We start from the raw sequence: 27,962 nt of genomic DNA, 5'->3' as shown, positions 1-27,962 counted from the left end.
GGGCCAAAGGGCCTGTACTGTGCTGTAAGTTTTCTATGTTTCTAAAGGCAGCACCAAATAAACACAATCAGTAGAGTTCTAATCCGGTTCAATATAATTTTTAGGGAAGGGAATCTGGAGTTATTAACCAATCTGTTTTAAGTGAAATTCTGAATCCACATTAGATTTGTCCTCAGGAGTGGTCATTGTGAGAAACACTGTTGCAAAGTGGAAGGGCTGTGCTTGAGGTGTAAATACCAGAGCTTTTCCTCAAGAGGCTTGGTGCACTCAGCATGCTTTTAGTTCACTTCTGTAAAAGACACTACACAGTAACACTTCAGTGAACCAGAGAATTTTTGAAAAAAAAATGTGGGAACTGGGGTCCCAGCCAGTAGCAGGGGTGTGGGAACGGGGAACTGGCATAGGGAGTGTAGGATCAGTGATGTGATGATTAGGAAGGGAGTGAAGGAACAGGGGCCCAGGTGAGTGAAAATTACAATCTTCACCATATGAGCCAGTGCTGAACCATCCAAATAATTGAACAGCAGATCGTCAGAGTTGTACTGTAAATGCACAAGTATTTTTCCTCACCTCATTAGCAAAGTAGGAATTCTTCTATCTATTGAACGATAGTAACACATATATTTTGTGGTAACATTAAGGAAAACACTCAATTGCTTTCACTTCATATAATCAACGTCCATGTCACTACCATTCATGGTGTACAGTTGAAACAAAGCAATCTTCAAAACAATGTAATACTGAATTGCAAGATGAATTGCAAGAATTAGATGTTATTTGTAGAGACTGAAATTGAGCGGAGGTTGTGAACATATAACTCTTGATGAAAGTAGCAAATTCCTGGGAACTGCCTTCTTATTTGGTGGCAGTTGCTATAGATTACACAGGCCTGTTTTCTTGAAATGTTCAAAGTCTGAAGTTCAAAGTAAATTTATTATCAAAGCACTGTATGTGTAGGTCATTTTCTTGCAGATATTAGAACAAAGAAATAAACATAGAATCAATGAAAAATTAAACAAATTAAACAAAGACTGACAAGCAATGAATGTTGAAAAGAAAATAATCTGTGCAAATACAAAAAAATTGAGAACATAAGTGCAGAGTCTTAAAAATTAGTCCATAGGTTCAGGAATCTGACGGTTGAACAGTAATAATTAAATTTGGCAATAAAGGGGAAAAAAGTTATTTTACATATTGTTGTTGTCCCAACAGTATAATACGAACATCAGTAATATGAACTTCAATAGTTTCTTTTAGGAGAAACATTAGTCATTCTTACCACAATAAAATACCGAGAAGCAGCTGGGGTACACAACCCAGTTGAAAAGAAGTTACTTTAGGGAGTGATAAAAATATACATATTCGTCAACATTTAAAAACGGAATGGCCCAAATCTCAAATTTAAACCAGTCATCACATTAAAATATTCCTCTTTCCAGATACTGACAGACTTGTATTTTAAAACATCTAACAAATAATGAGAACTTTTAGCCAAATGGTGGTGAATCTGTGGAATTCATTACCACAGATGGCAGTGGAGGCCAAGTCACTGGATATATTTAAAGCAGAGGTTGATAGGTTCTTGATTAGTAAGGATGTCAAAGGTTACGAGGATAAGACAGAAGAATGTGGTTAAGAGGGATAATAAATTAGCCATGATGGAACAGCTGCACAGACTCGATCCCCTGAATAACATGTATCTTATGGCCTAAAATGAATATTCTCTGAATCATCACTTGATGGTACTCTGACTTTGATTTCAAAGTGGAATCAACCAAGTGACCATCTGTACATTTTCTACTGACATCAATATTTGTTTGAATTCCTATTGCAAGTAAATACCTCTGCAATGGGTGTGCCATCACTCTTCAATCGCGGAGCAGGGAAAATTATTTGAAGAGAGATGAATGACTCTAAAAGGTAAAGCTGTTATAATTCCCCATCAGTGAAAGTATTACACAATATACTGTAAGAGCCAAAATTACCAGGAAGATTCAATTTTTGATCTACTGATTCACTTGTTGATTTTTAACCACGGGAACAGCTGGAGTCATATGTGATTGTTGTCTGAACAGTAAATCTTGTTCAAAATTACTTACATGCTTGTTGTGCAAGAACAGGATCGAGCAAGTCTGTAAACTCTACCTGTGGCAAGGAAACACTTGGGGGTAAAAAAACAAGTAGTTTCTGGTTCCAGAAAACCAGCACAGTACAGGGGTTCAGAAAGTGATTTGTTCCTATGACCTGCATCCAAACTAGTTACCTTCCCCGCACTTCAAACTCTTATCCGCTTTGCACTTCTCTCTTTGATCTCTACTTACCACAGTTTTCCAGTGCAGCACATTGTGCTTAATGCATTGAAATGCAGGTTAGAATTACTGAATCAGAAATCATTCAACATTGGTATCAGCTCCTGCACATGGTTTGGAGGATTTGATGGGAAATTAACTTGCAAAATAACTTAGCAAAAGAACAAAACAAAAGCTATGATTTTCTCAGAGGCTAACAAAAATAACTTGCTTTCAATTAATCTTAAAATTCAGTACAGGAATAATTTTAATCTTTAACCACTCACAAGTGATGTTATCAGATGTTATAAGAGATATATGCTCTACTTATCTGCCCAAAGGAGCAAGATCAATGCATCAAACTGCACTATCTAGTTACAGAATTGATGTGGTGAACACTTTTTCCCCCTAAATATAGGTGCTTTTTTTTTAAATCTTCAGTCTCATTTCATGAGATCTGCTCACAAAAAAATTGAACCAGGTGATTATATTATTTTTTTAAAAATATTTTCAGTCATTCTGTACCTATGCAAAATGCAAATAGTTTTCACTTTTTTTAAGCAACACACATCAAAGTTGCTGGTGAACGCAGCAGGCCAGGCAGCATCTGTAGGAAGAGGTGCAGTCGACGTTTCAGGCCGAGACCCTTCATCAGGACTAACTGAAGGAAGAGTGAGTAAGGGATTTGAAAGTTGGAGGGAGAGGGGGAGATCCAAAATGATAGGAGGAGACAGGAGGGGGAGGGATAGAGCCAAGAGCTGGACAGGTGATAGGCAAAAGGGGATATGAGAGGATCATGGGACAGGAGGTCCGGGAAGAAAGACGGGGGGTGGGGGGGACCCAGAGGATGGGCAAGAGGTATATTCAGAGGGACAGAGGGAGAAAAAAGAGAGTGAGAGAAAGAATGTGTGCATAAAAATAAGTAACAGATGGGGTATGAGGGGGAGGTGGGGCCTTAGCCCAAGTTAGAGAAGTCGATGTTCATGCCATCAGGTTGGAGGCTACCCAGACAGAATATAAGGTGTTGTTCCTCCAACCTGAGTGTGGCTTCATCTTTACAGTAGAGGAGGCCGTGGATAAACATGTCAGAATGGGAATGGGATGTGGAATTAAAATGTGTGGCCACTGGGAGATCCTGCTTTCTCTGGCGGACAGAGCGTAGATGTTCAGCAAAGCGGTCTCCCAGTCTGCGTCGGGTCTCGCCAATATATAAAAGGCCACATCGGGAGCACCGGACGCAGTATATCACCTCAGTCGACTCACAGGTGAAGTGTTGCCTCACCTGGAAGGACTGTTTGGGGCCCTGAATGGTGGTAAGGGAGGAAGTGTAAGGGCATGTGTAGCACTTGTTCCGCTTACATGGATAAGTGCCAGGAGGGAGATCAGTGGGGAGGGATGGGGGGGACGAATAGACAAGGGAGTTGCGTAGGGAGCGATCCCTGCGGAATGCGGGGGGGGGGGGAGGGGAAGATGTGCTTAGTGGTGGGATCCCGTTGGAGGTGGCGGAAGTTACGGAGAATAATATGTTGGACCGGAGGCTGGTGGGGTGGTAGGTGAGGACCAGGGGAACCCTATTCCTAGTGGGGTGGCGGGAGGATGGAGTGAGAGCAGATGTACGTGAAATGGGGGAGATGCGTTTAAGAGTAGAGTTGATAGTGGAGGAAGGGAAGTCCCTTTCTTTAAAAAAGGAAGACATCTCCCTCGTCCTAGAATGAAAAGCCTCATCCTGAGAGCAGATGCGGCGGAGACGGAGGAATTGCGAGAAGGGGATGGTGTTTTTGCAAGAGACAGGGTGAGAAGAGGAATAGTCCAGATAGCTGTGAGAGTCAGTAGGCTTATAGTAGACATCAGTGGATAAGCTGTCTCCAGAAACAGAGACAGAAAGATCTAGAAAGGGGAGGGAGGTGTCGGAAATGGACCAGGTAAACTTGAGGGCAGGGTGAAAGTTGGAGGCAAAGTTAATAAAGTCAACGAGTTCTGCATGTGTGCAGGAAGCAGCGCCAATGCAGTCTGTCGACGTAGCGAAGGAAAAGTGGGGGACAGATACTAGAATAGGCACGGAACATAGATTGTTCCACAAACCCAACAAAAAGGCAGGCATAGCTAGGACCCATATGGGTGCCCATAGCTACCACAAACCCAACAAAAAGGCAGGCATAGCTAGGACCCATATGGGTGCCCATAGCTACCACAAACCCAACAAAAAGGCAGGCATAGCTAGGACCCATACGGGTGCCCATAGCTACCACAAACCCAACAAAAAGGCAGGCATAGCTTTTTTAAATATATCTTTCTCTTTTTAGGATCTCGGTACTCTTTCCTCACAAGTCATAAGAGCAGAATTAGGCTATTCAGCCCATCGAGTGTGCCCTATCATGGTTGATTTATTATCTCTCTCAACACCATTCACCTGACTTCTCACCGTAACCTTTGATACCATTACTAATCAAGAGCATACCAACCTCCACTTTAAATATATCCAATGAGTTGGCCTTCAAATCATCCGTGGCAATGAATTCCAGAGATTCACCACCTTCTGGCTAAAGAAATTCCTCCTCATCTCTGTTCTAAATGTCTCTCATACATTGTTTTTTCCAGTTCACAAGTAATTTATTTGGACATGACATTTTTAAACAGTTTTGAAAAATGTTAATCATTCATCACTCCCTTTCTCACCAATCCACTGGGAGGAACAAGAACATTACCTCGGTTTAGTATCTCTTCTTCAGTGAACTGTAGAGCAAGAAGGGCCATCTATGGAAGCAGATATATACTCTTGATCTCTTGACTTTTCTTTTTATTCCCAAGTGAGATCAGTCTTTCAAATGTAGTATTGCCTTAACAGCTTCTTTGCAATAAAATTAGCTACGCAGCTTGTGTAATGAACCTGGTTACCCATTTGCAATGTAAAATGGATTCTGTTGCCACATCGCTGTGAGGTAATTTTATTCTTTAATGTTCAAGATACAGTACTGTAACCACTAAAAAAAGCGATAAACAGCCATACCTGTCCTTCCCAAGCAGCCTTCACTGTATCCATCACCTCGGACCTGCCCATTAGACACAGCATTGATCCTAAATCGGAAACAAGTTATATTATAAATGTGGAATGCAGTGATAAGTTGTAACATAGACATTTGCAATCTATATTGTCACAATTTAGGCAACCTGCATTACTAGATTGAGTGTTAAAACAGCAAAGTGATTAATCCAGGGGTATGAACTGATGGTCCAGAAACAAGCTCAGAATCTAAAGGCTACACTTATAACGCCAACATGGTAATGTGAACTTTCTGCACATAAACTTCTGACTCTGAAGTTCCAGCATTGCTACAAAGTCATAACTAACACTGGTACAGTACTGTGGTCATAAACTTGAGATTCTGCAGATACTGGAAATCCAGAGCAATATGTTGTAGGAACCCAGCAGATCATGCAACATCTATGGAGGGCAATAAGCAGTAAATGTTTTGGGCCAACACCCTTTATGACGACCTTGGTTGTTAACCCATTAAAAAAACTTCATATAGCACATATTGAAAGCTAAATCAACAATCAAAAACAGGGTATTTCAACAGGAACTTACATGAAGAAAGCTATAGTTGACATAACGCCACATGTGTGAAAAGCATGGTTCATGTCTTTATTTGTTGGGTAAACAACTGCAGCATCTATGATTATCCACCAACCTGTGAAGAACTACAACAAAAAGTGCATTAAGAGATCTGTGCACATAAATTATACTCATTGTCCCAAGCCAGATAAATAGCACCAATTGTAATCTTATCCCAAAACCATTAACATTGTGTAAAATGGCAAGGGCAGTTTAAAGATATTAGCCTAAATCTCAGTGGTAAGTATAGTATTCATATATACGTTCTGTTGCTAGGTTTGAAATATTTCCTCATGATATAGAGAGGAACCATTTTGCCCATTAAATCTGTGCTGGTTTACTGAACAAGGATCAACTTTATCAGAATCAGGTTTATCATCACCGGCATGTGACATGAAACTTAGCAGCAGCAGTTCAATGCAATACATAATCTAGCAGAGAGAAAAAAAAATAAATAATAATAATAAATAAACAAGTAAATCAATACATATATTGAATAAATTTTTTAAAACATGCAAAACAGAAATACTGTATATTCAAAAAAAAAGTGAGGTAGTCACCAAAGATTCAATGTCCATTCAGGAATCAGATGGTGGAGAGGAAGAAGCTGTTCCTGAATCGCTGAGTGTGTGCCTGCAGGCTTCTGTACCTCCTACCTGATAGTAACAGTGAGAAAAGGGCATGCCCTGGGTACTGGAGATCTTTAATAGTGGATGCTGCCTTTCTGAGACACTGCTCATTGAAGATGTCCTGGGTACTTTGTAGGCTAGTACCCAAGATAGAGCTGACTAGAGTTACAACCTTCTGCAGCTTCTTTCGGTCCTCCATATGATGCAGTGATGCAGCCTGTCAGAATGCTCTCCACGGTACTATAGAATTTTTTGAGTGTATTTGTTGACATGCCAAATCTCTTCAAACTTCTAATAAAGTATAGCCTCTGTCTTGCCTTCTATATAACTACATCCATATGTTGGGACCAGGTTAGATCTTCAGAGATCCTGACACACAGGAACTTGAAGCTGCTCATTCTCTCCACTTCTGAACCCTCTACGAGGATTGGTATGTGTTCCTTAGTTTTACCCTTCCTGAAGTCCACAATCAGCTCTTTCATTTATCTCTCCTCACCCTATTACTGCTATCTTTGGACTACCTAAAATTTCCAGTAATCTTTCCCCTTCAGCCCGTAGAATGATTGCATTTCTTACTTTAATGGCGAAAAGATGTATCTTACAACATTGGAAAGAGCTTAATGCTCCATCTACCTTTTTTTTGGTTTTCTCAGACGATATTATGCTTGAATTTGGGGAAAATTAGAAGCAATCTTTATGACTCCTCATTTAAATTTGAACAGACCTGGAGATCTTTTATTCAATATTTTCATTTAATGTAATTTATACCCTTCTTGTTTTTTTTACTGTTTTTAATGGAGGTCGGGATTGAGGACGTGATTTTAAGTTTTTTAACTCTGTTTGGTTTCAAGTTAGCCCATTGCTTTGCTTTGCTTTTAGTTAGTTGCACGGTGGGTTTTTTTTCCTTTTCTCTATTGATATATATATAAAAATTAGTATACTATTATGTTACCTTGGTACGTTATGTTTAAATTACATTGTTTGTAGTTTTTTTTGTATTAATATCTTCTGTAATTTTATTATATTCTAACAGTGTATTAGTGCCTATATGGCTTACCTTTTTGTATACTTATTCAATAAAAAGATTTAAAAAGAAAGAAAGGAAAGCTCTTTCATCTTACTGACGTTGAGTGCCAGGTTGTTGCTGCGGCACCATTCTACTAGTTGGCATATCTCACTCCTGTACGCCCTCTCGTCACCACCTGAGATTCTACCAACTCTGGTTGTATCGTCAGCAAATTTATAGATGGTATTTGAACTATGCCTAGCCATGAAGTCATGTGTATAGAGAGAGTGGAGCAGTGGGCTAAGCACACACCACTGAGGTGCACCAGTGTTATCGTCAGAGAGGAGGATATGTTATCACCAATCCACACAGACAGTGGTCTTCCAGTTAGGAAGTCAAGGATCCAATTACAGAGGGAGGTACAGAGGTCCAGGTTCTGCAACTTCTCAATCAGGATTGTGGGAATAATGGTATTAAATGCTGAGCTATAGTCAATGAACAGCATCCCAGTGTAGGTGTTTGTGTTGTCCAGGTAGTCTAAAGCCGTGTGGAGAGCCACTGAGATTGTGTCTGCCATTAACCTATGGTGGCGATAAGCAAATTACAATGGGTCCAGGTCCAAGCTGAGGCAGGTGTTCAGTCTAGTCACGACCAACCTCTCAAAGCATTTCATTACTGTTGACGTGAGTGCTACCAGGCGATAGTCATTAAGGCAGCTCACATTATTCTTCTCCTCAGGTACTGGTATAACCGTGGCCTTTTTGAAGCAAGTAGGAACTTCTGCCCATAGCAGTGAGAGGTTGAAAATGTCCTTGAATACTCCCGCTAGTTGGTTGGCACAGGTTTTCAGAGCCTTACCAGGTACTCCATTGGGACCTTCTGCCTTGTGAGAGTTCACTCTCTGTAAAGGCAGCCTAACATTGGCCACTGAGACAGAGATCACAGGGTCATCAGATGCAGCAGGGATCTTCACAGCTGTAGTTGTGTTCTCCCTTTCAAAGTGGGCATAGACATATATATCATATACATGTATTAGGAATTTGCTGTGGTGTGTTAGCACTATGTGCAACAAAAAGTTACAACATTCAACCATTATACAGTTTAATAAATTATATAAAAATAAAGTCAGAAGTACAGTTATAAAATAAAATGTACATAAATACCAGCATGTATTTACTGTGTAAACAACATTATAAAAAGCGGTTAAGAATACATTGTAGTGTGATGGTGGGGGATAATAGGTGGGGATGGGAAGGTATTGAGAATGGCTGATCAGATTAACTGGCTGCGAGAAGAAACTTATAAAATGGCACAAAGCTTTAACCATATAACCTTACCCTATCCTATTCCCACCGTCCTGCACTCAGCCCATAACCCTCCATTCCTTTCCTGTCCATATATCTATCCAATTTAACTTTAAATGACAACATAGAACCTGCCTCAACCACTTCTGCTGGAAGCTCATTCCACACATTCCACAAGTCACTTGGACCAGATGGCATACACCTCAAAGTTCTGAAAGCGATGGCTGAAGAGCTCGCGGAGGCATCAGAACGGTCCCCCAAGAATCACTAGACTCTGGAATGGAAGACCGGAAAACTGCAAATGTCCAAGAAGGGAGAGAGGCAGAAGAAAGGAAACCACAGGCCAGCCAGTCTGACCCCAGTGACTGGGAAGATGTTGGATATATAATGTAAAATATAATGTAAAAAAAAGGCTCCTTTTATTCCCACTCTTTGTCTCCTGCCAATCAGCTACTGCTGTAACCATGCTAGAATATTTCCTGTAATAGGAGCCTGCGGGCTTAGTTTTAATAGCCTTCATAGTACTTTCCAGAAGGGAGTTCCTGAAAAAGGCAGTTTGCTGGGTAGGTTGGCAATGATTTTTCATGGCAGGACACATACAGATTCTGCAGTGTTTGTAGAATATCACCCTCCCATTAATCTTTCTTGTAAACTATTCTCCCCACATTCTGATCTTTAAATTTTGTAACTTCAAAACATTAAACTAATTTAAAGGAAGTTAGGGGAATCCAGGTCTCAGTTTGAGTTTAAGCAAGGCATGCATGTATCACGTGGTAGTGTGATGACACATGTAATTCATCTATTCATACATATAACCCATAATTATTTACACAAACACAGTCAATTTTACATTGTCCCATTCAGGACTAAAGATTTAACCACTGTGTGGGATTTCTTACTTTTGTGCGATATCATGTCTTGCCTGACAAGGAGTGGGGAAGGGGAGGGTCAATGTTTTGTAGGAGTTGGCTCACAAACCACAGGACGTCTCCGTGTCTCCCTCTCATAACTGCCTGATTAACATATCAAAAGCTTTCTCAGACACGTTTCCTACAAAAACTGTTGTAGTCGGACAACTGCTTTTGTCACTTTCATGATTTCTCTGAGAAGCAAGATCCTTCCTTAGTCCAATATGCTTTCCAACCAGAGGTGCAGAAGTTGGCACCAACAGCTGTTTGCCCTCTGCTGGGCAACAGTTCATGGTGTCTGGAATGGAGACAGTTGTGACATCATCCAGTATCCTTCTTAATTACCTTTCGGATAACTTTATTGTAGGGGATGTGGCATGCAAATGGTGGATGGATCTCTAATCAAGTTGTATTTGTCTCAGCCAATCATGCCCCATAATGCTGGCTATCTTGTTTGTAACCACATACAAGCTCAATGTGGCTTGTTGGTGGTTGTATTTCACTCATACAAAAATCATTCCCACAGGAGTTACATTTTCTCCAGTACAAGTTCTTAAGTTAGGATATCTGCAGGCTTCAGTTTAGTATCTTTGAAATATCGTTCAAACTCATTTTGTGGAATGACTGAAACAGCTGAACCAGCATCTTAATTTCATTTTAGTTAATTTGCCATTCACTTCTGGTGTAAGCCATATTGCTTTTCACATTGTAAATTTCAAGACTATATGATTTTTCATCAACAACATTCAGATCAGTGCTCCTTTTGAAACTGTCACTTGACTTTTTAAAGCTTTCTTTTCGTGTGCTGTCCATTTACTTTTTGTCAGCCCAACACGTCCTTTGTATGTGTCCTATTTTATTGCATTTACTACAAATTTCACCTTTAAATCTGCACAAACCAGCCAAAACAGTAACACAATTTGTTCAGCATGGCTGGTTTCTATTCAGACATTGCAATTTTGTTCACATTCACTTTCATTCCTGACTGCAACTCAATTCTCTGCAGTTTCCATTGAAACAGTGATTTCAACTGGTGTTTCAACTGTGAGCTGTGCTTCAGTTAGGAACCATCTTCGAATGCTTTCTTGAAAGATTCCACAAACTAAATGATCTCATAGTGTTTCATTAAGCCCATTACCAAAATGACAACGTTTAGACAATCGCTTCAATTCAGCCACATACACTGAAATGGACTCCTCTTCCTTTTAATTCTACATATGAAATGTAAAGCATTCTGCAATCAACAATGGTTTTGGTTCTACACATTCCTACACTACTTTGACAATTTCAGCAAAGTTCATTTCAGCTGGTTTGGTGGGAGTAGGTAAACCTTGAAGTAAACTATATGCCTTTAAAACCAATGACTTCATAAAATTTGTACTCATTTTACTTCAGTTATTTCACCTGCTTCAAAGTATTGTTGAATTAGCTCAATATGCTATATTAACATATTTCAGTTATCTTTATTGTAGTCAAATATGTCAATTTTTCCAACATAGCCAGCCATTTCTGCATTACGATTATTATCATCCAGTACTCACTCTTTATGAACACAGGAATTCCTCCATTTACTGCCTTTTTCAAAAAAAAACTTGACAGTCTGCACATGCTGGGGCCGTGTGTTTCTATTCGTCTTTTTTTTGGTTCAAACGTCTCGCTGCGCTTCAAAAGGTCAATAGCTGTTTTGGGTTCATTTTTAAAATACCTTGTTGCCAATGTTATGTTTTGTAACTTTAAAACATTAAACGAACTCGGAGGAAGACACACGCAAAAGGATATCACACGGTCACAGAGAAAATAAACTTCTCGTGTATGGCACTATTGAGATTGAAGTCAGATTGCTGGTGCTGCGAGATAAATGGAGCAAAACAGCCAGAGGATTTGGGCTCAGTCAATATTTTAAACTCTGACAATAGCTGTGATCAACCCCTTAGTTCTCAGGTTGTGAGAAGAAATGAGAGGAGAAGAACTCGTGGAATTATTGCTCACACTGTTACCAAATAACCCCTAGCTAAAAAAAACAAGTAATTCAGAAGAATGCAATTAGCTATGGTAAAATTTCCACATGTTTAAATACTCTGCCAACATTCAACAGTAACCTCACACGGCTATTGTGAAACTACTCCATGAATAATAAAACTACTGGTACTTTAATCCATGCTCCAACTTGTCCACTTGTCACCATCTTCTGCCAAAACCAATTTTTTTCTGAAGAATTTCTTCTGTAGTTTTATTTGTTTTCCATTAGGATTGCAACATTTGAGCAGTATTTTGATAGGCACATAAATAGGCAGAGAATGGAGGGATACAGACCATGTACAGGCAGTCTTTCCCTACCTTTTCAGAGTGGCATAAAAATAGTATGTCTAATGCTCAATGGCTAGTTACAATGAGGTTAAAGTATCAGTAGAGATTACATTGTTTAATACATTATAGTTACATAAAATCAAAAGAAGTGATTGTTAGTGGCTGTCTGCATTGAAACACAGGCAATCTGTGTTCTTAAGAGACAAAGGTGTCCAATTATTTCAGTGAAATTACCTGCATACAATATTTTTATCTCCCAGGACTGGCTCTCGATTGAATTAAATAATATTTTTTGGAGCCCAAGGCTACGAGGACAAGGTTCTGAAAAGTGAATTCAGGGAGTTGGGTGCTAAGTTAAAGGGCAGGATATCTAGGGTTGTGATCTCAGGATTGCTACCCATGTCATGTGATAGTGAGGGCAGAAATAGGAGGGTTATACAGTTCAGCATGTGGTTAAGGAGATGGTCCAAGAGGGAGGGCAGCAGATTTTTAGATTATTGGGCTCTCTTCCAGGGAAGGTGGGACCTGTACAGAAGGGCAATTTGCACCTGAACTGGAAGGGGACTAATATCCTAATGGGGAAGTTTGATAGTGCTACATTGGGGAGGGGGTGGGGGAGGGAGACTTAAACTAGAGTTGCAGGAGGATGGGAACCACAGTGCCAGAACAGACAGTGGACTGGTTGTGGAGACCGATGTTGTTAAGACCTCAAAGTCAGGAATCGAAAGGTTGAGCATGATGTGACTGCAGGAGGAGCAGGGCTGTCAGCTCAATATTCTGGGGTTCCGTTGATTTGGACGCAACAGAGCGGGAGGGATTATAGGCGTAGGAGTGGTGATACTAGAGGGATTTAGAGGGGCAAACTTGCAGAAATCGCAGAATGCTACAAGAAATATTAGGTTGTGAAAGTAGGTGATTTTAACTTTCCACATATTGACTGGGACTCCTATTTTGTAAAAAGACTAGATGGGATAGATTTTGTCAAACGTCGTCAGGAAAGCTTCCTTAATCAGAATGTAGAAGTCTCAACGACAGAGTGTGCGATACTTGATCTGCTATTAGGGAGTGAGGCAGGGCAAGTGACAGAAATTTGTGTTGGCGAACACAATGCCATTAGTTTCGAAGTAAATATGCAAAGTAAGTATGCAAAAAGGTCTGTGAGTTGATATATTGTAAATTGGAGAAAGGCCAATTTTAATGGTATCTGGCAAGTGTGGATTGGGAAAAATTTGCCCGTTTTCAGGCAAAGCTGTACTTGGTAGTGGGAGGCCTTCAAAAGTGAAATTTTTAGAGCATAATGCTTGCATGTGCCTGTAAGAATAAATTATAAAGATGAAAGGTTTAGAGAACTTTGGTTTTCAAGCGATATTGAGGCCCTGGTTGTAAAAAAAAAGGTGCTTAGCAGGTAAAGGCAGGTAGGGACAAATGAGGTGCTTACGGAGTACAAGAAATGCAAGAGAACATTTAAGAAAGCAATCAGGAGAGCTAAAAGAAAGCATGAGGTTGGTGTAGCAGACAAGGGGAGGGAGAATCCTAAGGGATTTTACTGATATGTTAAAAGCAAAAGGATTCCAAGCGACAGAATTGGTCCTCTGAAAAATCCGAATGTGGAGCTGAAATTGATAGGGGAGATCTTAAGTGAATTTTTTGCATCTGTATTTACTCAGGAGACCGACACAGTGAGGCAAAATAGTAGTAACTTCATGGTCTATACAGATTACAGAGGAGGGGATGCTTGCTGTCCTGAGGCAAAATAGAGTGGATAAATCCCCAGGGCATGTCAAGGTGTTACCTTAGACCCTGTGGGAGGCAAGTTCAGAACTATAGTGGCATGCAAAAGTTTGGGCACCCCGGTCAAAGCTTCTGTGACTGTGAATAGCTAAGCGAGTAAAAGATGACCTGATTTCCAAAAGGCATAATGTTAAAGATGACACATTTCTTTAATATTTTAAGCAAGATTACTTATTTATTTCCATCTTTTACAGTTTCATAATAACAAAAAAGGAAAAGGGCCCAAAGCAAAAGTTTTGGTACCCTGCATGGTCAGTTCTTAGTAACACCCCCTTTGACAAGTATCACAGCTTGTAAACGCTTTCTGCAGCCAGCTAAGAGTCTTTCAATTCTTGTTTGGGGGATTTTTGCCCATTCTTTCTTGCAAAAGGCTTCTAGTTCTGTGAGATTCTGTGAGATTCTTGGGCCGTCTTGCATGCACTGCTCTTTTGAGGTCTATCCACAGATTTCTGATGATGTTTAGGTCGGGGGACTGTGAGAGCCATGGCAAAACCTCCAGCTTGCGCCTCTTGAGGTAGTCCATTGTGGATTTCGAGGTGTGATTAGGATCATTATCCTGTTGTAGCAGTCATTCTCTTTTATCTTCAAGCAACACACACAAAATGCTGGTGGAATGCAGCAGACCAGGCAGCACATATTGGAAGAGGTACAGTCGACGTTTTGGGCCAAGACCCTTCGCCCTGATTGGGGGATGCAGTGGACAGCGAGGGCGACCATCATGATTTGCTGTGGGATCTGGGACCAGCTGAAAAAAATGGTCTAAAACAAATAAATAAATATTTTTTTTAAAATGGCAGACAGAATTTAATGCAGTCAAGTGTGTTGGTGGGACCAACCAGGATAGTTCTTACACAATGAACGGTAGGGCACTGAAGAGTACTGCAGAACAAAGGGATCTAGGAATACAGATCCGTAATTCATTGAAAGTGGTGTCACAAGTAAATAGGGTCATAAAGAAAGCTTTTGGCACACTGCCTACATAAATCCAAGTATTGAGTGCAGGAGATTTAGATTTAGATTATGAGGATGTGCAGTCTTCTTTTATTGTCATTTAGTAATGCATGCATTAAGAAATGATACAACGTTCCCCCCAGTGTGATATCACAGAAACACAAGACAGGCCAAGACTGAAAAACTGACAAAAAGCACATGATTATAACATATAGTTACAACAGTGCAAGCAATACCGTAATTTGATAGAAGAACAGACCATGGGCATGGTAAAAATAAAGTCTCAAAGTCTCTCGAAAGTCCCAACATCTCACGAAGACGGTAGAAGGAAGAAAACTCTCCCTGCCATGAGCTTCCAGCACCGCAAACTTGCCGATGCAGCACCCTGGAAGCACCCGACCACAGTCCGACTCTCAGTCCATTCGAAAACTTTAAGCCTCTGACCAGCCTTCTGACACCGAGCACCATCTCTGCCGAGTATTTTGAACCCCTGCCCCGGCCGCCAGCAACAGGCAAAGCCGAGGGTTTGGGGCCTTCCCCTCCGGAGATTCTCAATCACACAGTAGCAGCGGCAGCGAACCGGGCATTTCAGAAGTTTCTCCAGATGTTCCTCCGTGCTTCTCACGTCCACCTCCATCAAATCAGGATTGTGCACGGCCACTATTTAACAAATACGATATCATTTCAGCGCGCGCTGCGTTGCGCCGCCATCCTCTCCTCCCTCCACCTGCAGGAAAGTGATGTTGAAGTTGTACATGATGTTGGTGAGGACTAATTTGGAGTATTATGTGCAGTATTATGAGGGGAAAATTCTTCACTCAGGAGGGTCGTGAGGGCATGGAATGAGCTGCCAGGACAAATGGTGCATGTAAGCTTGATTTCAACATTTAAGAGAAGTTTGGGTAGGTGCACGGAATGCAGTAGTATGGTGGACTATGGTGCTGGTACAGGTCGATGGGTGTAGGCTGTTTAAATAGCTTGACAGACAGATGAGCCGAATGGCCTGTTTCTGTTTTGTACTTCTTTACGACTATGTACTAGTGTACATAAAATGGTGTTTGGAATCCAGGGAGGCCTGGAATCCAAAATAATAAAGCACATTTATGATGAACTGGAACAAGTCCACAGGCTAATCTGTAATACCCACTTAAATGTGTCGAAACTACTACTGGTGATTCCTGCATTACGGCCATTCAGCTTGTGGAAAATCTGCTCCTAACTGAGTTCAGAAATCACTAGCCAAAATCTGAGATATGGAATAAAATTCACTCTCATGGAATTTGTGTGGAATACTAGTTTAAAAAAATGAACTTGCCTTTCTTGGCGCATGCAGAGATAATATAGTTTCACATTACAAGAAACAGTAACACAAATGATCTCCTAGGAATGCAGGCCCTCACCCCCTTCTCCATTGCAGAGGTCACCTGTATTTAATAATCATATCATACACACGAAACAGGCCAAAACCCACCATGTTAACATCAATCAGAAACAGTATATCATATCTTATAGCCATAGAAACACCTTTCATCAATCCCCCAACTAACACTTTTTTCCCTAGAACATACATATTCCACGTTTTCCATATCTAGTTCACTGCTCATGTACCATCTTTCCTGGCCACAATTCAGACGGCAAGAAACAAAAAGCAAAAGAATACAAAACACCAGGTAACAAAGACATTGAAAGAGTCCAAACAGATTCAGTTCAGCTCAGTTCAATCCAGCGCCACACCTCTCGATACCTGCAGGCCGCAGCACTAGTCCACTCTGATCAGCATTGCACAAAACAGCAGCAAAGAAAAAAATATGGAGTGTCCAGAAACACATATAGCAAATGAACAGATTAGCAAGATATGAAAACAGTGGGCAATCAATCGCTGGGTGCAAAGAATTGTATCACTTCCTCCCACATCACCTAGACACTTGCATGCAGACACCTCCAGACACCACCTCTCTGGCAGGCACCAACCTACATACAGTGCCTATAAAAAAAACACCCCACCCTCTCGGAAATTTTCATGTTGCATTGTTTTACAATATTGAATCAGAGGACTTAATTTGGCTTTTTTGACACTGATCAAAAGAAAAAGACACTCTCGCGTCAAAGTGAAAACAGATCTCTACAAAGTGATCTAAATTAATTACAAAGACAAAACACAAAATAATTGATTGCATAAGTTTTCACCCCTTCAAGTCAGTATTTAGTAGATGCACCTTTGGAAGCAATTGCAGCATTGAGTCTGTGAGGATAGGTCTCTATCAATTTTGCACATCTGGACACTGCAATTATTCCCTATTCTTCTTTACAAAACTACTCAAGCTCTGTCAGACTGCATGGGGATCGTGAGTGAACAGCCCTTTTCGAGTAGAGCCACAAATTCTCAATTGGATTGAGGTCTGGACTCTGACTTGGCCATTCCAGGACATTAACTTTGTTGTTTTTTAAGTTATTCCTGTGTAGTTTTGGCTTTATGCTTGAGGTCATTGTCTTGATGGAAAACAAATCTCCCAAGTTGCAGTTCTCTTGCAAACTGCATCAGGTTTTCCTCCAGGATTTCCCTGTATTTTGCTGCATTTATTTTACCCTCTATCTTCGCAAACCTTCCAGGGCTTGCTGCTGTGCAGCATCCCCACAGCATGATGCAGGCACCACCATGGTTCACGGTAATGATGGTGTGTTCTTGATGTTGTGCGCTATTTAGCTTACGCCATAGTTTTAAGCCTGATGACCTCAGTAAACTCTCATCTTTTACACTAATTCTTACCTCCCATCATGGCATAGAGCTCTCATGGGTTCCAGCTGACCTACATTCTACCTCGTTCAGTTTTGTCCGCTGTGATGCTAATCAACACCCCCTTGAGCCCACTTATGATGGCCCATACCATATTTTGGAATGGGGCAAAAATTTTTTTTATTGTAGATAGGAAGGTTAAACCAGAATGTACTTTTGTAGATTGATTTAAACTGGCCCACCAAGACCTAGATAATTCCACTACCATGCCCCCTGCATCATGACACGATCATGTGTGCGTCAGCTCACCCCTGGATGAGCCAGAGGCACCTGCTGTTACTCCAGCCGAGGCACATAAGACCTGAGCTGAGCGGTTCACACATCTCCAGACAGACTCTCAATGCCAGTTTTGGTGAATTCTGCGGGAGAGGGCTGTCTAGGGGTAATGTGACAGATGACATATATTGTTCTACATAATTCACAAATGTCATCATTGAGTTGTTGTGTTCACTTTAAGAGATGGTGTCTAAAGTAACAACCTCAGTGTAAGGCCACTTCCATAATGGAAGTAAAGGGTTGTGGCTTTTGTTAAGCACATAAAACAACTCTCGCATTTTTATTCACAAAATCCTACAATAATACTGCTTGTATATCAGCATAAGGAATTTAAGTTTTTAAATCATTATTCCATTCCAAATAAGACAATCTAATATATTTAAGTGCTTTTGATAGCTTCAATATCTACCAGCTGATGTGGAGCTTTTAAAGTATGCATATTTCTGCCATCACATTGGACCTACTGAAATGAACCACCTCACACTGGGTTGAACTCCATCTGCCACTTCTCAGCCCAACTTTGCATCCTATTGATGTCCTGCTGTATCCTCCGACAGCCCGCCACACTATCCACAACATCCCCATCTTGTGTACAAGATGATGAGAGGCATTAATCGTACAGATAGTCAGAGGCTTTTCCCAAGGCTGAAATGGTTAACACGAAAGGGCACAGTTCTAAGGTGCTTGGAAGTAGGTGTCAGGGGTAAGTTGTGTTTTTTCCCTTTTTTTTAAAAAAAACGCAGAGAGTGGTGAGTGCATGGAATGGGCTGCTGGCAATGGTGGTGGAGGCGGATACGATAGGGTCTTTTAAGAGACTCTTGGATAAGTACATGGAGCTTAGAAAAATAGAGGGCTATGGGTAAACCTAGGTAATTTCTTAAAGTAAGCACATGCTCAGCACAGCATTGTGGGCCAAAGGGCCTGTATTGTGCTGTAGGTTTTCTGTGTTTCATATTTGCTTGATTTGCAAAAAGCAGAGTGAAGAACAGGAAAAGGGTGGTCATTGCCTTTCTGACAATGCCCAGAATTCTCACTGTGATTCAAAGTACATTTATTATCAAAGTACAGTGCCTATAAAAAGTATTCACCCCCCTACTCCCCAGAAGTTTACATGTTTTATTGTATTACAACATTGAATCACAGTAGATTTAATTTGGCTTTTTTGACACTGATGAACAGATAAAGACTCTTTCACGTCAAAGTGAACACCGATCTCCACAAAGTGATCTAAATTAATTAAAAATATAAAACACAAAATAATTGATTGCATAAGTAGTCTCCCCCTTCAAGTCAGTATTTATAGATGCGCCTTTAACAGCAATTACAGCCTTGAGCCTGTGTGGAATGCCTCTGTCAACTTTGCACATCTGGATAATGCAATTTTTCCCCATTCTTCTTTACAAAACTGCTCAAGCTCTGTCAGATTGCATGGTGATTGTGAGTGAACAGCCCTTTTCAAGTTCAGCCACAAATTCTCAATTGGATTGAGGTCTTGACTCTGATTTAGCCACTTCAGGACATTAACTTTGTTGTTTTTAAGTCACTCCTGTGTAGCTTTGGCTTTAAACTTGGAGTCTGTTGTGTATGTGGTCTGGTTACATAATAAAGCTATTAATAAAAATGCTGGAGATGGGAGCTAAGTTTCATGGTTCTTTACTGGTATAATCCGAACTCGGCACACACATACAGATCAATATGCGCCCAATAGCGCATTCAAAGACGTGTTACTAAAACATAAAGTAGTCCCTTATTATACTGTAGGCTATACGGTACACTCCTCCCTTTTTATTTTAATAGTGTATCAACTGTTTTTTTTAACTGGGGCACTATGCTAAACAAATACGTTTACCCTCAACATAGGTAGCAGATCACCTCCACATAATGAAGACTCCTCTGCAGCTATCCTAGATACATACGCATCTTTGTGCTATCACTTGTCTTCCTTACCCATATCTCATTTATTCCAACTGAGCTAATTACACAGTCAATCTTCGTATTCTCCTTAGATTCCAAATAGATAGCCTGACCTTTAAGATACCATCTCTTATCGTAATATAGCTTTCCACCTTCTATTCGTGCTACATAGCTTTGTACTGGTGATTTAGCAGGAGTGTTGGGAAGATGCTCAGGAGAAGACAGAGATGCTGATCTTTTTTGGAGATTTAAGTTTATTGAGAGTTCGTTTCAGAAGTATGTGAGAAAACAGTCATTTGTAGTCGTGTATAAAGATCACTGTTAAAGCTGAGCCTGTGTCCAACTCCATTTTCAGTCTCATACCTGCCACTTGTGGAGTGATCCTTATTACTCTTCAATCATCTGTCTCTTTCACACTGTGAAGTTGCAGACAAGACTTTCATCTGAATCGTTTTCATCACAACTGCTTTCTTCCATTTTGTGTACGTTTGTACATTGTTGTGGTAGCTTTGCATACTCTGCCAGTGTGGCCCTGTTTGCCACAGTTTCTGCATTCTTTGTCTTTAAACCTAGTCATCAGGGTCATGTGACATGTTCCTACAACAGTAACACTTATTTCTTTCATTTCTGTTCAGTGACATTTTATTCGTAGCATATTCCAGAGATTTTTGTTGTATCTCTGAAGCACCCCATGCTGCTGTTTCAATGATATTGCAATGTTTAGCGCCTTCTCTAAGGTAAGGTCTTTTTCACATGGGAGTTCTTCTGTGTGCTTTCACAGTGCATGCCACACACTAACCTGTCCCTCAATGCAACCGATAGACCAGCTCCAAATTGAGAATGTTCTGATAATTTGCGCAATTCAGCACAAAAAGAAAAAGAAAAAAGAAGAAAAAAGAAAAAAGATTCATGAATGGAAAAATGGCACAAATGTGGCCAACGAGAGAGGTTAAGGCTAAAATAAAAGCAAAAGAGACGGCGTACAAGGAAGCAAAAATTACTGGGAAAACTGAGGACTAGACGACTTTTAAAAACTTACAGAAGGAAACTAAGAAAGTCATTAGGAAAGAAAAGATGAATTATAAAAGGAAGTTGGCAATTAACCTAAAAAAGGATACCAAGAGTTTTTTTTTAAATATATGAAGAGTAAAAGAGTGACACGGGTAAATATAGGACCAATTGAAAATGATGCTGGAGAAATTATAATGGGTGACAAAGAGATGGCAGAGGAACTACATGAGTATTTTGCATCAGTCTTCACAGTGGAAGACAGTAGCAACATACCTGATAGCTGGAGGTCTCAGGGAATAGAATTAGGTACAGTCAAGATTACTAGAGAGAAAGTGCTTGGGAAACTAAATGGATTAAGAATAGATAAGTCTCCCGGACCTGATGAGGTGCACCCACGGGTTCTGAAAGTGGCGGCTTTGGAGATTGTGCAGGCATTGGAAATGATCTTCCAGGAATCAATAGACTCTGGCATGGCTCCGGAGGACTGGAAGGTCGCAAATGTAGTTCTGCTGTTTAAGAAAGGAAGGAGGCAGCAAAAAGAAAACTATAGACCTATTAGTCTGACATCAGTAGTTGGAAAGTTATTGGAGTCATCCTCAAGGAAGTGGTTAGGAAATACCTCGAGATGCATGACAAAATAAGCCCAAGCCAGCATGGTTTCATGAAGGGAAGATCCTGCCTCACCAACCTATTGGAATTTTTTGAGGTAATCTCAAGTAAGATTGACAAGGGAAAGGCTGTGGATGTTGTGTATTTGGATTTTCAAAAGGCCTTTGATAAGGTGCCGCATAAGAGGCTGCTTAATAAAATGAGAGCCCATGGAATTACAGGAAAGATATTGGAATGGGTGGAGCATTGGCTGATAGGCAGAAAGCAAAGGGTGGGAATAAAGGGATCCTATTCTGATTGGTTGCTGGTTACTAGCGGTGTTCCGCAGGGGTCGGTGTTGGGGCCGCTTCTTTTTACAATGTATATTGATGATTTAGATTATGGATTAAATGGTTCTGTGGCTAATTTTGCGGATGACACCAAGATAGGTGAAGGAGCAGGAAGTGTTGAAGAAACGGAAAGGTTGCAGAGAGACTTGGTCAGTTCAGGAGAGTGGGTAAAGAAATGGCAGATAAGATACAATGTTGAGAAATGTACGGTTGTACATTTTGGAAGAAGAAATAATCTGGCAAATTATTATTTAGATGGGGAGAAAATTCAAAAATCAGAAGTGCAAAGGGACTTGGGGGTCCTCGTGCAGGATACCCTAAAGGTTAACCACCAGGTTGGATCAGCAGTAAGGTAAGTGAATGCCATGTTGGCATTCATTTCAAGAGGAATAGTGTATAAGAGTAAGGAGGTGTTGATGAGGCTCTGTGGGGCATTAGTGAGACCTCATTTAGAATAGTGTGTGCAGTTTTGGGCCCCCTATCTTAGAAGGGTTGTACTGATGTTGGAGAGAGTTCAGAGAGTATTTACGAGGATGATTCCTGGAATGCAGGGGCTAACATATGAGGAGCATTTGTCGGCTCTTGGACTGTATTCATTAGAGTTAGAAGAATAAGAGGGGATCTCATAGAAACATTTCGAATGTTGAAAGGGTTGGACAGAGTAGATGTGGAAAGGCTGTTTCCCTTGGTGGGTGAGTCCAGGACAAGAGGCCACAGTCTTAGAATTAGAGGGTACCCATTTAAAACAGATGGAGAAATTTTTTTAGCCAGAGGGACATGGATTCATGGAATTCGTTGCCACATACAGCTGTGGAGGCCCGATCATTGAGGGTGTTTAAGGAGGAGATTGATAGGTATCTAATTAGTCAGGGTATCAAGGGATATAGGGAAAAAGCCAGAAATTGGAACTAGATAGGAGAATAGTTTAGCTCATGGTGGAATGGCGGACCAGACTCGACGGACCAAATGGCCTGCTTCTGCTCCTTTGTCTTGGGAAGACCTGCATCTACAATATTCAGAAATGCTTTCATTTTCGCTCTGATTCCATTTGTGAAATTTAAATCTTTCAGCAATGACCAGTGGTTTGAGGTTTAAATGCTGTTGGAGAGTGTCCACTATTTGCTTGAATGTTTTGTCAGCTGGCTTTTCAGGGGTTAACAAGCTCCGAAGCAACCCATATGTTTTTGCTCCCATAACACTAAGGCTACGTCCACACTAGACCAGATAAATCCGTAACCGAAGCTTTTTCTCTTCGTTTTGACCCTCCGTCCACACTGAAACGGCGTTTTGTTCCCCCGAAAAACAGAGATTTTCTAAAATGCCTTCCAGAGTGTGTAAATTTGAAAATGCCGATTGTGCAGAGCAGTGTGGACGGGGTAAACGGATATTTTTAAAAACGCTGTCATGATGTGCCGGAACAGATGGCGGCAGTGCGGCATTTCATTGTTTTCTTGAACGCAACCCCCCACACAACCTAACAATTTCAGAACAGACGGCAACGAGACTGAAGCCAGAGGAGTTAGAAATGTACTCACCAAATACTTTGACCATAGCTTACTGAATAAATAAGTATACTCACTTTGCCCTGTTTTCTGTCCTTGCTTGTATGAAGGTGGTTTACCTATTAATGCAAGTACTTCTCTGACAATAGATGTGTAACAGCCTAATGTAACATTGTATGGAAATACAAGATAACACTGATGCAGACATGTTTTATACATTTAACAAGGTGCTTTATTAATGCAACAGAGTTAGTCAGTTTTTCAATGTTTGTCATCAGCCGGGTCATACTGTCCTTGGGGTGTATGGGGTGTCAGGGAGGGGTAGCACCTCTGGTGGAGGAACATGTCGCGTCCTTTACAGGGCGGTTAGTCCAACTTTGGTCCCCACCTGGCACTCAGCTCTCACCTGTGGCTCCCCGTAGCTGTTTGCATGCGATAGCGGCCACACCCCGGGCAACGGCTTCAACAAGCCGGCTAAACCAGGTGAGGGTAGCCGACGGGTCTCAAACCCTTGGTGGGATAGGGAGTTGTCTATCCCAGCATGTGAAGACAGACTCCGGCAGATTGAGCGGACGAGACCAATGGAAGGTCCAACGGACAAGAAGGCGGTCTCTGCAAGCGTTGTGGAACGTGTAGAGCAGGACAAGACACAGAAGACGTCCTGGTCATCCACCGCGCCTAGTCCCATCTCCAGCCGTCTAGACTGTCTTGCCACTGGATCCAGACAGGAATTGGGAAGAGAGAGTGTGAGGCTGATGCTGCGCAACTCTCCCTCACTTAAATCCAAATCACGCACTAGTCTCGACACCATCATAATGGTGTCGAGGTCCTCATCGACATCAACGATGGACGAACAACAACAACTGTCCTTGAACTCCCTGTCGGTTGCCTCCATACGCTCCAGTATTTGGTTCTTTTAGTTTTAAGTCCTCCTGCACGAGAGCCAAGAGCAATTCCTTTAAAGTTTTTCTACTCTGTAACTGGACAAACGCGCACCAAGTATACCGTTTCCTCTTCGCTTGTTTTCTGTGTGTCCTGCACATGCCCAATTGGAGGAGATTCGCCCAAATATCCGTCTAATGTGGACAGAGATATTTTGAAAAATGTTTAGTGTGGATGCCTGTCATTTTTACTCGAAACCGGAATTTTTAAAATTATCCAGTGTAGTGTGGATGTCGCAGTAGAACGAGCTGGATTTAGAAATTTGGTTGTTTGGATCAGTAAGCATCATGAACCAATGGCCTTCTCATGCCAGTGTTATTCTGACAAGGGCCATTTTCATGAAGAGATTATTTAGCCTCAGTAGAAATATCTCTTTGTACTGTTGATGTTGCAATGTTTTCCCTGTTTTATGCAAATCCTTTTAAGTTTTTCTAGTATATACTCAGGGGTAATCTTCAGGGTGTTGAACGATGAAGATGGTGTCCAAATTGGTGGAGTGACAGTGAACAACTTGAGGTATGCTGATGATTATGCCGATATGTAGTGTTGTTAGCCGAGGCTGAGGACGAGTTACTCAGAATAGTAGATAAGATAAATGCTGAAGAAGAACGATTTGGAATGAAAATAAATGCTGCAAAGACAAAGATGATGGTAGAAAGAAGTCCCCAAAATCAGTATCAAAATTAACGGCGTAGGCATAGAGCAAGTCAAGAAGTTTGTGCACTTGGGACAGATGGTTACAGAGGATGGGAAATGTGATACAGAAATTAGATGAAGAATTGAGATTGCAAGATCAACATTCTGGAGCCTGAGTGATGTGCTGTGTGGCAAGAGGTTGGACTTTGGGCTGTGTTGTAGAATTTGGAAATGCTATGTCTGGAGCAGTCTGTTGTATAGAGTCGAACTGTGGACCATATGCAAGAAAGTGCAACGACGACTGGAGGCATTTGAAATGTGGTCTTTAAGGAGAATGCAGAAAATTAGATGGGTGATGAAGGCCAGTAATATGGAAGTGTTGAAGAGAGCGAGGAGAGAAAAGGAGTTGAAGAACGTGCAGAAAAGGAAGCTGGAATATGCCGGGCACTTGTTAAGAGGTGGTGGACTGCAAAGATTGTTATTGGAAGGGATGATAGAAGGAAAGAGGGAAAGAGGAAGGCAGCGAACCACTTGGTACGATAATGTGAGGCAATGGACTGGGTTGAGTTATGCTGAGGCCAGAAAATGAGCGCAAGATCGAAGAAGATGGAGGTGCATAGCCACCACCCCCGGATTCAGGACAGCACCTACTGATTGACTGAGTCTGTAACTGCACAAATGTGCACCAAGTATACCGTTTCCTCTTCGCTTGTTTTCTGTGTGTCCTGCGCATGCCCAGTAGGAGGAGATTCGCCCAAATATCTGTTCTAATGTGGACGGAGATATTTTTTAAAACGCCTGGTGTGGACGCCTATTGTTTTTACACAAAACCGGCGTTTTCAAAATTATCCAGTCTAGTGTGGACGTAGCCCGAGTAAGACGTTGGCTTTCTTTTCATCATTAACACCATTACATAACAATATAACTCCACTCTTTCAGTGTAAATTACCCAGTTTTCAATGCCACTATCAAATACTGTAATGGTTCCAATCATCGCCAGCTTTGTTATGTTAATTCAGCCCCGTTTTTCCTTGTTTTCTTTTTAGCTAGCTCCTTGCAGTCACAGCACGTTTCACTTGATTTATGTGTCCTTTTTTGCTAGTGCAACGAGCGCATTCTGTCTAGATGCGTGTGTTGCTCCTTTTCATCTCCTCTCTCTTCTCCTCTGAGTGTCGCTATCAACTAAAACACAGCGTTCCGATAAGATATAGGTTCATAATTCTTGTTGTTAATTTGTTGTGTATGTGGCCTGGTTACACAACAAAGCTATTAATAAAAACACTGGAGACAGGAGCTAAATGTCATGGTTCCTTACTGGCATAATCCGAACTCGACACACACGTACAGATCAATACGAGCCTAATAACGTGTGCTCAATATGTGCCCAATAGCGCATTCAACGACGTGTTACTAAAACATAAAGCAGTCCCTTATTATACTGTAGGTTATACGGTACAGAGTCATTTTCTTGATGGAAAACAAATCTTCTCCCAAATCGCAGTTCTCTTGCAGATTGCATCAGGTTTTCCTCCAGGATTTCCCTGTATTTTGCTGCATTAATTTTACCACCTACCTTCACAAGCCTTCAGGGTCTGCTGCAGTGCAGCATCCCCACAGCATGATGCAGTCACCATCATGCTTCATGGTAGGGATGGTGTGTTTTTGATGATGTGCGGTGTTTGGCTTACACCAAACCTAGCATTTAGTCTGATGACCAAAAAGCTCAATCTTGGTTTCAAAGACCATTGAACTTTCTTCCAGGTGACTTCAGAGTCTCCCACATACCTTCTGGCAAACTCTAGCTGAGATTTCGTGCGAGTTTTTCTTCCCCCCAACAGTGACTTTCTCTTTGCCATTCTCCCATAAAGCTGCGACTGGTGAAGCACCCAGGCAACAGTTGTATGCACAGTCTCTCCCATCTGATTCACTGAAGCTTGTAACTCCTCCAAAGTTGTCATAGGTCTCTTGGTGGCCTCCCTCACTAGTACCCTCCTTGCATGGTCATTTTGAGGGCAGTCTGTTCTAAGCAGATTTACAGCTGTGCCACATTCTTTCCATTTCTTAATGATTGACTTAACTGTACTCCAGGTGATATTCAGTGACTTGGAAATTTTCTTGTATCCATCTCCAGACTTGCGCTTTCAACAACCTTTTTTGGAGTTGCCTGGAGTGTTCTTTTGTCTTTATGGTGCAGTTACAGCAACTACACTTCATTAGAAGTTTGAAGAGATTTGGTATGTCAACAAATACACTCAAAAACTTCTATAGATGTACCGTGGAGAGCATTCCGACAGGCTGCATCACTGTCTGGTATGGGGGGGCTACTGCACAGGACTGAAAGAAGCTGCAGAGGGTTATAAATCTAGTCAGCTCATCTTGGGTACTAGCCTACAAAGTACGCAGGACGTCTTCAAGGAGTGGTGTCTCAGAAAGGCAGCATCCATTATTAAGGAGCCCCAGCACCCAGAGGATGCCCTTTTCTCACTGTTACCATCAGCTAGTAGGTGCAGAAGCCTGAAGGCACACACTGAGCAATTTAGGAGCAGCTTCTTCCCCTCTGCCATCCGATTCCTAAATGGACATTGAACCCATGAACACTACTTCACTTTTTAAATATATATTATTTGCTTTTTGCACTATTTTTAATCTATTCAATATATGTACACTGTAATTTATTATTTTCTTCTGTATTATGTATTGCATTGAACTGCTGCTGCTAAGTTAACAAATGTCAAGACACAAAGCCAGTAACGTTTAAACAGTTAAGTTGTACTTAAACATGATATGATTCAGCAGCCAAAAGTGAGCACCGTTTTGATAGGAGTAAATTGATTTTACTTCTATTATTTCTACAAGAGGTTACTCCTGGGATTAAAGCAAACACCATGAGTGGGAGACAGTTCCAATATTTCCAGAAGCACTTCATAGAAAACAAACCTTTCACTCAAGTGTCCATCTGTCCAGATATCTCTTGAAAAGCCTGCTCCAACTCTTTATAACAAGCACAGTCATGAGATCAATGAATATTGTTTTCTGTATTGCTGGGATGAGTCAAATCATTTTATTTTATTGCACTTGTCATGTGGAGAAAATGAAGTCCTCCAGAATTGTAGAGACTAACTGCCCACAGTCCTCCCCACAATCCCCAGAAT

The 27,962-nt window shown here is 41.2% G+C and overlaps 1 protein-coding gene across 5 annotated transcripts in view; it reads right to left on the bottom strand.

Moving 5' to 3' along the window:
- LOC134347884 (transmembrane protein 50B) overlaps positions 1 to 27,962 on the bottom strand; it is a 90,282-nt gene that overhangs the window by 12,558 nt on the left and 49,762 nt on the right. For all 5 annotated transcript variants that reach the window (XM_063050455.1, XM_063050453.1, XM_063050454.1 and 2 more), the window contains 2 exons: positions 5,875 to 5,987; positions 5,296 to 5,363 (listed from right to left, as the gene is read on the bottom strand). In XM_063050455.1, the coding sequence (XP_062906525.1) occupies positions 5,296 to 5,363; positions 5,875 to 5,987 (181 nt within the window). The remainder of the gene's footprint in view (positions 1 to 5,295; positions 5,364 to 5,874; positions 5,988 to 27,962) is intronic.

This window comes from Mobula hypostoma, chromosome 6 (assembly GCF_963921235.1).
Source record: "Mobula hypostoma chromosome 6, sMobHyp1.1, whole genome shotgun sequence".
NCBI classification, from domain to species: domain Eukaryota; kingdom Metazoa; phylum Chordata; class Chondrichthyes; order Myliobatiformes; family Myliobatidae; genus Mobula; species Mobula hypostoma.
This window is presented reverse-complemented; position numbering and strand designations above follow the sequence as displayed.